Genomic DNA, 13,628 nt, shown 5'->3' on the forward strand with positions numbered 1-13,628 from the left:
AATTTCAATCTTTCATTTAATACCAAGTGAATAGAAAATATTTGTTTCTTTTTTTCATAAACATATGCAGGATTTTTAAGAACCAGGGGTCTGAGACTCAGGCAATCCTGCTGAGTGAGGGCAGGCCCCTGAGACAACTGAAGATGACTCAAGGCTCTTTCTCTTCCTCATCACCCTTCCTGGATTTTTCTGTTATGAAGTAGACAGTTCTAAGGGTTTAGAAGCTTAGTTCTAAACTCAGATCTTCAACTCCCCATAACTTCTTTCCCTGACACCGTAGGGAAGCCATCTCCCCTCCAAGTCCATGGAAGACCTAGGCATCTGGAAGCATGACCGTAACTGAGTTCATTTGGAGAAGCTGTAAGTCATGAGAGAGCTGCCCTCAGGGAAGGTGGGTGCTCATCCTGATCCCAAAGAAGTCCTGGTGAGGTCAGGCAATGCATCATCTCTCTCATATGTGTCATGGACTAGATGAACAGTGGTCTTGCAGGAAAGTTTCAGGGCTCTCCTCAGAGCAGACAGGCTCATAATAAACAGGTTTGTCAAAAGTTTCTGAAGACAGTGAATTCTTGGTATGTAGTCCCTGAAAGGACTACCTCTGTGTTACGGCAGCAGTGATATCTACTATGTTATGGTTTGAGTCTGAGCTGCAATTTCTTGAGGAAAAATTTGTGCATGGGCTTCTCTGCTAATTTCAGTACAGCAGAGTAAAGCTGATGAAGGAAACGATGGGAGCGTAGGTGCATCGGTCCTATATTTTGGGTGAATCTTAGAAATCTCTGATATTCGAGCAATGTTTCATGCTGCTCAAAGCAGTCGTAAATACACTATCTCATTTCATATTCACATGTTTGAGTCCATTGTTGTGGCTATTAAAAGTTCCTAGAAGTCTTATAATAAAAACAAGTCTAAAAATTTAGTATTTTCCCACCCAGAATTTCACAAACATACTTTTCCTTTAAGTCCTTTCTGCATCTAAAGTCACTAACGTCACATACAACTAGAAAATGCTACACTGAGTGATATCACACGGAACTAGAAGTTCATCGACCTCCCCACCCCCTTAAAAACAAAAACACTTAGGTGAACTTGGAGCGTCACCGGTAATTCCAACATTCCATAACAAGGAAACTCTTCCATGGGGGTGGAGAAAAAAAAAAAAATACACAAAGACAGAACCATTTAGAAAAAGAATAGCTTGTTAGCAAAGAAGTTCCAGTAAGTCAGACCCCATAAGAATAAGCCCATCAAATAAACAACCAAGCACATTTTTTAAAAAATTTATTGTGCTTTAAATGAAAGTTTACAAATCAAGTCAGTCTCTCATAAAAAAATTTATATACCTTTCTGTATACTCCTAGTTGCTCTCCCCGTAATGAGACAGCACACTCCTTCTCTCTACCCTCTACTTCTGTGTCCATTCAACCAGCTACTGTCCCCCTCTGCCTTCTCATCTCCCCTCCAGACGGGAGTTGCCCACATAGTTTCATGTGTCTACTTGATCCAAGAAGCTCACTCCTCACCAGTATCATTTTCTGTCTTATAGTCCAGTCCAATCCCTCTCTGAAGACTTGGCTTTGGGATGGTTCCTGTCTTGGATAACAGAAGGTCTGGGGACCATGACCTCTACAGTCCTCCTAGTCTCAGTCAGACCATTAAATCCGGTCTTCTTATGAGAATATGAGGTTTGCATCCCACTGCTCTCCTGGTCCTTCAGGGGTTTTCTGTTGTGTTCCCTGTCAGGGCAGTCATCAGTTGTAGCCAGGCACCATCTATCTCTCCTGGTCTTAGAGAGACATACTTTGATTTATGTGTTCCTTTCTGTCTCATGGGCTCATAATTACCTTGTGTCTTTAGTGTTCTTTGTTCTCCTTTGCTCCATGTGGGTTGAGACCAATTGATGCACCTTAGATGGCTGCTTGCTAGCGTTTAAGGCCTCAGATGCCACTCTCCAAAGTGGAATGCACAATGTTTTTTTAGTAGATTTTATTATGCCAATTGATCTAGATGTAGCCTGAAACCATGGTCCCCAAATCCCTGCCCCTCCTACTCTGGCCTTTGGAGAGTGCAGTTTATTCAGGAAACCTCTTTGTTTTTGGTTTAGTCCAGTTGTGCTGACCTCTCCTGTATTGTGTGTTGTCTTCTTCTTCACTTAAAATAGTTCTTGTCTACTATCTAATTAGTGGATACCCCTCTCTCTCCCTCCCCACTCTCATAACCATCAAAGAACATTTTCTTCTCTGTTTAAATTATTTCTTGAGTTCTCATAGTAGTGGCATCATATCATATTCAAGCACATTTTTGAAGTAACAAATACTACACATTTACCAAGATTGGAAAGTTTATATGATTCTGTTCATAGGGAAAAAAAAATCTTTCTCACATGACTATAATATTCACAGTCGCAAACCGTATCTTTAGACATCAACATGGCAATGTCAGAAATAAATTGTTATGATAGGGAATACAGGCTTATGGGAAATGGCTAGTGTTTATTATTTAAGGCATCAGAACTAGTCAGGGTGACCCACTCTTTTTGTTTAAACTCAGCATATGGAGTGCTTTATAATTTTATTTTCTTGACTGTTTTACTTGCTATCATGGATTGAAAGGTGTCCCCCAAAATATCTGTCAACTTGGCAAGGTCACGATTCCTGGTATTGTATGATAATCTGCCATTCTGTTACCTGGTGCAATCTCCCTATGTGTTGTAAATCCTGTCACTTTGATGTCAATGAGATGGGTTAGCGGCAGTTATATTGATGAGATCTACAAAATTAGATAGTGTTTAAAGCCAATCTCTTTTGAGATATAAAAAAAAAGAAGCAAACAGAGAGATGGGGGGACCTCAAACCACCAAGAAAGCAGCAACAGTAGCCCAGCACATCCTTTGGATGTGGGGTTCCCACTCAGAGAAGCTCCTTGTCCAGGGGAAGACTGATGAGAAGGGCCTTCCTCCAGAGCCAAGAGAGAGCTGATGCCCTGAATTTGGACTTCTAGCCTACTAGAGTCTGAAAGAATAAAATTCTGTTTGTCGAACCCATCCACTTGTGGTATTTCTGTTATAGTAGCACTAGGTAACTAAGATACTAGGCTATGGTTTAAACTTACTGCAACTGTGAAATTTGATGTGTTTAGTCATAATCAAAGCAGAAAAATGTGTTGGTTTCCTTTCATCGAAGGGTTTTTGTATTACTTCCAAACAATGAGAAAATATAAAACATTTTTATTCATGCATTTGGTATGGGTTTGACTTTACAGTTTTGGGTTTGAGAAAGAGGCTTACAGCCTGAAGATTTGCCATTGACAGGCCTCCTTCGAGATAGTCTGGGATGTTTTCCTCCCATTTTGAATATAGAAAATCAGTGCCACCCTTTTATTAAATTTGAATCTTTATGAATACAAGAGTTATGTTTTATTTCTGGAAAATATTTTCAGTACCCGCTCTCTAATCTGTTTAGTTCTGACACCGTAAATTACTGGATTGAGAGCAGATGGAATGACCACATAGAAATTAGCAAGAAGGATATGAATGTACCTTGGTATATTCTGTCCAAACCTATGGATCATGAATGAAAAAAATGCAGGTGTGTAGAAAGTCAACATGACACACACATGAGAGCCACAGGTGCTGAGTGCTTTAAGCCACGCATCATGGGAAGGGAGTCGAAAAACAGCATGAAGGATCTGGATATAGGAGATGACAATGGCTATGATGTCAAACACCAGGGTAGAAATGGCACATAAGCCATAGATGATGTTGGCCTTGATGCTGGCACAGGACAGGCGGGCTATGCCCATGTGCTCACAGTAAGTATGAGGGATAATTTGGTGTCCACAAAATGGTAACCGTAAGATGAGTTGAACAAAAGGTATGGCAAAAGACAAAGGTCTTAGTAGGATTACCAATGCAATGATGAACACCACCTTGTTTGTTAGCACCAGTGTGTAGCGAAGAGGGTTACAGATGGCCACATAGCGATCATACGCCATGGCCACAAGCACAGCTGACTCCATGCCAGTGCATAGGTGGATGAAGAACATCTGGATGAGGCATCCCTCAAAGGAGATATCTCTCAGGTTGTGCCAGAAGATGCTAAGCATCTTGGGAATAGTGGATGTGGATAGTCCCAGATCAATAGATGCCAGAATGGCCAAGAAGTAGAACATGGGCTGATGGAGGCTACTCTCAGTCTGAATCACAAAAAGTATGCAGATATTCCCAAGAACAGCTGTCAGGTATGCAGCACAGACAGGGAAGCCAATCCAGTTATGTACATTTTCCAGCCCAGGGATCCCCAGGAGGATGAAAGAATAGGGATGAAATAGAGTGGTATTGAGTGGGGTCATCCTTCTGGGATCTTTTTTACAGCAAAATATATCATAGACCAAGTGTCTCTCTTTCACTGAGAGCTCTCAGGCTTGCTTAGTGCACAAAAAGGAAAAAGAAATCACTGAAACTTCTTTCATATTCTACCCACGTCATTGCATTTTACAGGACTGAAGGTACACACAATTTAAAGGTAAAATGTAGTCACATGATTTCAATGTACGTCATCAGATTAATTAAATTAAATATACTGTGTTAACATTGATTATCTACCACACATGTATCAGTTTCCGTGCTAAGACTGATTGTAAGAAATAGAGTAAATTCCTTACCTAATTAAAAAAAAAAATAGAACTTAAAATTTAGTGGTTGAAATAGTTATACAAATCAATGGCTTAAATTCAAGCAATAATTTCTAAGATTAAAGTCATTCCTTTGCTACTTTGGGTACAAAAAAAAAACACTTCTGAAAATGTTTTATTATTCTTGTACAGAAAATTGTTTATGATTATATTCTCTATGGGCAAAGAGCTAGGAAAATGGTGTAAATAAGATAGTCAATATGATTCTACTTATACCACTATCTAAGCTGAATGAATCCAGAACCGCAGCAAACCAGAACATGCTGAAACAATTTTGGATTTGTATAGGCCTCCACTGTTTAAACTCCAAGGCTATTTTCTTGCTGATGCTGATGTCAGAGATTTACTCTGCCTTACTGTTTTATTAAGGAAGTCACAGTGAACTTCATCTCAGGATGATCCTTTTACTTCAACTCTGCTTATAAAGGAATGTGCCCTTCCTTTTGCATTTCCACCTTGATGATGCGCAAATAGAGCCTTTTCATTTTAAAGTGTCCTACTACCGATGACTGTAAGGAAAGAAACAGAAAGTTACACATGAGCACACACAAACATGAACACCCAAGTTTATAAAACATCACAAAATTGTCGGATAGTTATTTAATTTATACAGGCTACTCCTTGACACTCAATCTATCCTAACTCTTACTACATTTTGTTGTCTCCATGATCTATCACCTTAAAAATTATGAACTTACTTTGATAAAGAGCACTGGATGGATAGATGATAGATAGATGATAGATAAATGATAGATAGATGATAGATAAATGATAGATGATAGATAGATAGATGATAGATGATAGATGATAGATGATAGATACATAGATACATAGATGATAGATAAGATAGATGATAGATAGACAGACAGATAGATGATGGATGGATAGGTGATAGATAGATAGATAGATAGATGATAGATAGATAGATAATAGATAGATGATAGATAAATAGATAGATAGATGATAGATAGATAGATAGATAGATAGATAGATAGATAGATAGATAGATAGATAGATAGATAGATAGATAGATAGATAGATGGATGATAGATATAGATATAGATAGATAGATAGGCAGATAGGTAGATAGATAGAAGATGGGTATTATTAAGATGCCAAACAGAGGTTCCATCACTTAGAAGTGCTCTGTAAGAATACGAATTACCTATTATAGGAGAATTACAAGCAGGGAAGGGAATTTAATCCACAAAATTAATTACCTGTCTTCTAAATAAATTAAGAGAACTGAAAGAATTTACAAGCAGGTGCTGAGGTGAGGTTGTTACTATTAGTCAAAGACAAACAAAAAACTAGGCTGAGAGAATAGGAGAGTAACTCTTAGGAAAGTGATAAGAACTACAAAGCAAATACCCTTGTTGTAGGTAGAGATGCCTATACACAAGGAAAGTGCGTTTGAATTGAGGGGATTCAGGAGGAGGGACAAGGTAGAATCTTATAATTGGATTTCTTCTCTATGACTTTCTGTCAGCTAACTTAGATCTTAAAAACAAACAAAGAAAAAAACTAGTTGCAGTTGAGCCAACTCTGACTCGTGATGACCCCATTGTGTTAGAGGAAAGCTATGCTCCATAAGGTATTCAGTGACTGACTATTCATAAGTAAACCGCCAGTCATTTCTTCCAAGTCATCTCTGGATAACTTGAAACTTTCAGTTAGCAGATGAATGTGGTAACCATTTGCACCACCCAGGAATTCCTTAGTGTGTGTGAAATGACACAGTATTTAGAAACAGACACTAGGAATCGAGGCCAGGTTATGTTGCTCATTGGACAAGTGATCTTGGCTAAACTATTTCTATTCCCTAAGTTTAAAATTCCTCCCCTATGAAATGAGACTAAAATGTCTACATTGCAAGATTGTTGCAAGGCATGCCTGGACCAAGATGGATTATTAGTGTAGCTATAGTAACTGGTTGATTTGTTGCTTAGAGAACATGATAAAATAAAGAGATGTAGTGAACTTGGTTCTGACATACTTTGCTGTGTAATCTTTAAAACAGAGGGTTAAAACCAAAAAAAAAAAACCAAACCCACTGGCGTCAAGTCGATTCCGACTCATAGCAACCCTATAAGACAGAGTTGAACTGCCAGTAGAGTTTCCAAGGAGGGCCTGGTGGATTCAAACTGCTGACCTCTTGGTTAACAGCACTTAACCACTATGCCACCAGGGTTTCCAAACAGAGGGTTACACACTGTAAATACTGAGCCTCCCTGTATCTGTGTATAAAGCCTTCAGTAGAGTATATTATAAGGAGTTTATAGCAAGGTACATAGGAATGGCTCATCCTTAGGCATTTCCACAGACCTTGACATGCACTTTTGGGCACTATAATATTCCAAAAGGATTACGAGTACCTTTTCATTGAAGGAGCATAGCAAATGGTTTAGCCATATTTTATTAGGCTGTAATGATTTAGGGATACTTCCTGGATGGTTTAAGGTAAATCATGCCTTTGAGGTATGTCCTGCCTCCATGTCAAACATAGACTCAAGCTGGGAGCCATTTATCCACTCTTTAAATTATATTAAGAAGAGAGTGGATTGAAAGAGAGATAATGCTAGAACGACAGAAAATGTGAAGAGACAGAGCCTTAACAGATGAGTGAACAGACTTTATCCAGGTCAGTGAAGAGCTCTAGAACCCAGAGAAAATAGCAAAGGTGTAAAAAGGGCAGTTCTACTCAGCCTAAAGAGTCACTAAGGTATAAAAAGGTATATTAACAGCACATAGAGATTTTTTTTTCCTCTTGTAATTGTGTAAGAACGAAGACAAACAGTAGTAGCCACTCGAAAGTGTACAAGAGATTATATATATATATATATATATATATATAGCCACAATTCTCTTATCCTGGTCCCTTAGTAGAAGCCTCCCCCCAGCTCCTCTCCTATCATCTACCACTCTCTTCCTTGTGCTCAGCTGGCTACGGATAGAATCCCTGCTCCTAAAACCTTACCAGCAGGCACACCTGGAAGTTAGCAAGTATTCTCCAGCATTCTTCTGAACTTCATTTGCTTAGACAGGAGGTTTTTTTTTTTTTGTACTGTGGCCACAGCTTCCAGAGGGAAAAGTGCAGGCATTAGAACTCCCAGGATACAGTTGGAGGCAACAAAGCTCTGAGATTTGAATTAACTCCTTTTCCGGTGAAACTGAATATCAGCTGATATAGATAGTCCATGTCCTTACTCTGGACTCTTGCTCCAAAATTTAGAATAATGCTTCTCAGATTGGCAAATTTCCAAGGGAAAAAACAATTTTATCTTATAGGAGCTTTAAACAATTTTCCATCAAGTTTTCTGGGATTGGGTCAAAGTTCCTTGTCGTGAAAATTTGTGGCAGGGTTAAGGGAGGATGGTCAGGCCCCATAATAAATAATGTCTGGGTTAAATTTGAGTACATTTTCTGAACATTGTATAACTATCATATTAACTCAATATTTAGCAAAATCACAGTGTTCAAACTTAAATAAATGAATTATGATTTTATCATAATGACTTAATATTTAACATAATTTCACTATCAAAATATTACTGTCTGGGAAGCCCTATGGGCAGTTCTACTCATCCTAAAGGGTCGCTATGTGTTGGATTTCACTTGACAGCACACAACAACAAAAGCAAAATGAAGAAATGTATTCCAATTTCGCATCTGCCATTTCATTAGATTGAAAGTTTCCTGTCAGCAATAGAAAGCAAAGATGAAAAGGTAGGAGTCAGAGACTGGCAGTTTTGTCATCACTTTTCCACTGGCTACTTATATTAAGCCATGTACAGTGCCTTATTTGTCTCAACTTTCGAACCTGTAAAATTAGGTTTGTCTAATGAATTTTAGTTGTTTTTATTCCTAACATCGTACTGGGTTGTTATTTCACTTTATGGATGATGAGACAGAAACAGAGAAGGGAAGAGATGGGCACAGAACACTGTAAAGCCAGGTTTTCAGGCTCCCATTTTAGAAAGCTTTTCCATGAACAGTGGAGACTGGTTTTAGACACTCAGAAGTATAAATCAGTTTCATGGTTCATTCGCTAATGTATTCAGTGAATACATACCGATCTTTTACTGTGTATAATGCATTGTTTTAGGTCCTGTTCATAAAGTAGTAACATACAACAGACCAAATGTCTGTTTTGTCTGTTGTATGTAAGGGAAGAAGGACAAGAAGCAGAATAAATAAGGTGAATATACAGTACATTAAAGGACAATATGGAGAGGGTAATGGTGAGATTCCTTAATTCTAACTTAAATTGTCAGGGAAGCTGTATCTAAGAATGTGACATTTAAGTAAAGGTCTGAAGGAAAGGAAGGAATATTTGGAATCTGAGGGAAGGGCATTTCAGTCAAAGGAAAGAGCAAATGTAAAAAACCTGAAGCTGAAGACTGTGTGGTGTGATTACAGAAAATGCAAGTTTCACAGAATTAGAGTTTCAAAAATGTGGGTAAAATTGGGAACTCTTAGACTTTCACAAACTCACTTTTCAGAGGGTCAGGATCCAACAGGATAAGCCCCAAATGAGATCCTCACATAGTGGCTTACAATCAGGTCAGTCCCTGGATGCTGATTCAGTTTAGAAGCCATATTTAAATAAACTCAACTACGTATGTATACAGAAACCCTGGTGGCATAGTGGTTAAGTGCTACGGCTGCTAACCAAAGGGTCGGCAGTTCGAATCCACCAGGCGCCCCTTGGAAACTCTATGGGGCAGTTCTACTCTGTCCTATACGATCACCATGGGTAGGAATTGACTCGATGGCACTGGGTTTTTAGTTTTTGGACATATGTTTATACATATGTATATATTTATGTATGTATGTATGGAGGGATGGATGGATGGATGTATATGGAGCCTTGGTGGCACAGTAGATAAGAACTTGGCTACTAACCAAAATGTCAACTGTTCAAACCCACCATCTGTTTTTTGGAAACCTTATGGGTGCAGTTCTGTCCTATAGGGTAACCATGAGTTAAAATTGACTCAATGGAAATGGTTCTGGTTTGGTTTGGTCTTTGGTGTGTATATAAATAAATTATATATATATATATATACACACACACACACACACACCCCAGTACATCAGTTTGTCCTACTGTGGGGGCTCACATGTTTCTGTGATGCTGAAAGCTATGCCACCAGTATTCAAATATCAGCAGGGTCACTCATGCCATACAGGTTTCAGCTGAGCATCCAGACTAAGACAGATTATGAAGAATGACCTGGGGTTCTACTTCTGAAAAGATCTAGCCAGTAAAAACCTTATGAATAGCAATGGAACATTGTTTGATGTAATGACAGAAGATGGGCCTCCTCAGGTTGGAAGGCACTCAAAAGACGACTGGGGAAGAGCTGCCTCCTCAAAGTGGAGTCAATCTTAATGACATAGATGGAGTCAAGATTTCTGGGCCTTCATTTGCTATGTGGCATGACTCAGAATGAGAAGAAACAGCTGCAAACATCCATTAATAACTGGAACTTAGAATGCAAGCAGTATAACCCTAGGAAAATTGGAAGTTGTCAAAAATGAATTGGAACTCATAAACATTGATATCCTAGGCATAAGTGAGCTGACATGGACTGGTATTAGTCATTTTGAATCCAATAATCATATGTTCTACTAAGCAACTTGAAGAGGAATGGCATTGCATTCATCATCGAAAAGAACTTTTCATGATCCGTCTTGAAGTACAAAGGTGTCAGTGATAGGATAATATCCGTACACCTACAAGGAAGACTAGTTAATTCAACTATTATTTAAATTTAAGCACCAACCACTGAGGCCATAGATGAAGAAACTGAAAATTTTTACCAACTTCTGCAGTCTGAAATTGATCGAACATACAATCAGGATGAATTGATATTTACTGGAGATTAGAATGCAAAAGCTGGAAACAAAGAAGAAGGATTGGTAGTTGGAAAATATGGCCTTAGCAGTAGAAATAATGCCTGAGATCGCATGATAGAATTTTGTAAGATCAATAACTTCTTCACTGCAAATACATTTTTTCACCAACATAAATGGTGACTATTATCCACTTGGACCTTGCCAGATGGAATGGACAGGAAACAAGTCAACTACATCTGTGGGAAGAGATGATGAAAAAGCTCACTATCATCAGTCAGAACAAGGCCAGGGGCCAACTGTGGAACACACCATCAATTGCTCATATGCAAATTCATGTTGAAACTGAAGAAAATTAGAACAAGTCTACCAGAGCCAAAGTACAACCTTGAGTACATCCCATCTGAATTTAGAGACCATCTCAAGAATAGATTTGAGGCATTGAACACTAATTACCAAAGACTGGACTAGTTGTGGAATGACATCAAGGACACCATACATGAAGAAAGCAAGAGGTCATTAAAAAGACAGGAAAAAAAGAAAAGACCCAAATGGTTGTCAGAAGAGACTCTGAAACTTGCTCTTAAATGTTGAGTAGCTAAAGTAAAAGGAAGAAATGATGAAGTAAAAGAGTTGAACAGAAGAGTTCAAAGGGCAGCTCAAGAAGAAAAAGTAAAGTATTATAATGACATGTGCAAAGACCTAGAGATGGAAAACCAAAAAGGAAGAACACACTTCGCATTTCTCAAGCTGAGAGAACTGAAGAAAAAGCTCAAGTCTTGAGTTGCAATATTGAAGGATTCTATGGAGAAAATATTAAACAACTCAGGAAGCATCAAAAGAAGATGGAAGGAATACACCGAGTCACTATATTAAAAAATAATTGTTTGACATTCAACTATTTCAGGAAGTACCATATGAGTAGGAACCAATGGTACTGAAATAAGAAGTCAAAGCATTAGTGAAAAACAAGGCTCCAGGAATTGAAGGAATACCAATTGAGATGTTTCAACAAACAGATGCAGTGTTGGAGACGCCCATTCATCTATGCCAAGAAATTTGGAAGACAGCTACCTGGCCAACTGACTGGAAAAGATCTATATCTATGCCTATTCCCGAGAAAGGTGATCCCAGCAAATGCAGAAGTTATCAACAATATCGTTAATATCACACGCAAGTAAAATTTTGCTGAAGATCATTCCAAACATGGCTGTACAAGTGTATTGACAGGGATCAGCCAGAAATTCAGGTAGGATTCAGAAGAGGTCTTAGAACCAGGGACAACACTGCTAATGTCAGATGGATCTTGGCTGAAAGCAGAGAATACCGGAAAGATGTCTACCTATGTTTTATTGACTATGCAAAGGCATTCGACTGTGTGGATCATAATAAATTATGGATAACATTGAGAAGAATGGGAATTCCAGAAGTTTTAATTGCTCTCATGGGGAACCTGTGCATAGATCAAGAGGCAGTTGTTCGAACTGAACAAGGGGATATCCGTGTGGTTTAAAGTTAGGAAAGGTGTTGGTCAGGGTTGTATCTTTTCTTCATACCTATTCAATCTGTATCTTGAGCAAATAATTGGAGAAACTGGCTATATGAAGAAGAACAGGGTATCAGGGTTGGAGGAAGACTCATTAACAACCTGTGATAGGCAGATGATACAACCGTACTTGCTGAAAGTGAAAAGGTCTTGAAGCATTTACTGATGAACATCAAAAACCACAGCCTTCAGTGTGGATTACACCTCAGCATAAAGAAAACAAAAATCCTCATAGCTGGACTAATAAAGAACATCATGATAAATGGGAAAAAGATTAAAGTTGTCAAAGATTTCATTTTACTTGGATCCATAATCAACATCCATGGAAGCAGCAGTCAAGAAATCAAAGGACACTTTTCATTTAGCAAATCAGCTACAAAAGACCTCTTTAAAGTGTTGGAAAGCAAAGATGTCACCTTGAAGACTAATGTGCACCTGACTCAAGGACTGTGTTTTAATTTCCTCCTATGCATGTGAAAAAGGAGGACAATAAATAAAGAAGACAGAAGAAGAATTGACCCATTTGAATTGTGGTGGTGGAAAAGAATGTTGAATATGCCATGGGCTGACAAAAGAATGAACAAATCTGTCTTGGAAGAAGTAGAACCAGAATGATCCTTAGAAGCAAGGATGGAGAGAGTAAGTATCACATACTTTGTACATATTATCAGGAGGGAATAGTCCCTGGAGAAAGACATCATGCTTGATAAAGTAGAGGGTCAGGGAAAAAGAGGAAGACCCTCAGGAAGAAGTATTGACACAGTGGCTACAACAATGTGCTTACATAACAATTGTGAAGTTTGCACAGGAGTGGGCAGTGTTTCATTATGAGTTGGAATCCACTTGATGGCACCTAACAACAACTACATATATATATATTTTTTCCATTAAGGTCCTTGGGTTGTGCAAACAGATTGCACTCTTTTATAATCCTAAACATTGGCAGTTTGAATGCATCCAGCAGCACTGTGAAAGGAAGGCCTGGAGGTCTGCTTCAGTCAAGCTTACAGCCACGAAAATTCTATGGAGCACAGTTCTACTCTGAAACACATGGGATCAGTATGAGTAGGAATCAACACAACGGCAACGGGTTGTCCTTTTTAAGCCTGCTTCTTTTTTTAGCAAACCATGGCAACAGAAGAAGCATATGCGTTGTCAGCTTATGGATAGTTATGGCAACTTTTTAAAATAACTTTTGATTCATAAAAAATTTTGTATGTCTTTACATTCTTTCTTTTACCAAGCTGTGATAACAAGATATTTAAAGATTCTGAATGTACAAAGGAAAGAGAGAACATGAGTATTCAATTTCCTTCAGGTGCTTTACAGCCAAGTTGAGTGAGGAAGGAATAAGAACCCGTAAAAAAAAAAAAAAAAAAGGAGGGAGGATAATTCTTTTTATGGCAGTTCACTAGCTGCATATAGAAAATCCATGTGCGGTGGGAAATCGTTTTTAGCAAGTGAGACAAACGTTGCCTCAGTGCTCTCCCGGGCTAGTGCCACAGCGATATGATTCCGATCACTTTGTAGC

The 13,628-nt window shown here is 38.5% G+C and overlaps 1 protein-coding gene across 1 annotated transcript; it reads right to left on the reverse strand.

Moving 5' to 3' along the window:
* Window positions 1-3,408: 3,408 nt before the first annotated feature.
* On the reverse strand, window positions 3,409-4,350 carry LOC126079972 (olfactory receptor 52E1-like). The gene has a single exon (XM_049891313.1). The coding sequence runs from the start codon at window positions 4,348-4,350 to the stop codon at window positions 3,409-3,411; it is 942 nt and encodes a 313-aa protein (XP_049747270.1).
* Between the last annotated feature and the right edge of the window lie 9,278 nt (window positions 4,351-13,628).

This window comes from Elephas maximus, chromosome 7, assembly GCF_024166365.1.
Source record: "Elephas maximus indicus isolate mEleMax1 chromosome 7, mEleMax1 primary haplotype, whole genome shotgun sequence".
NCBI lineage: Eukaryota > Metazoa > Chordata > Mammalia > Proboscidea > Elephantidae > Elephas > Elephas maximus.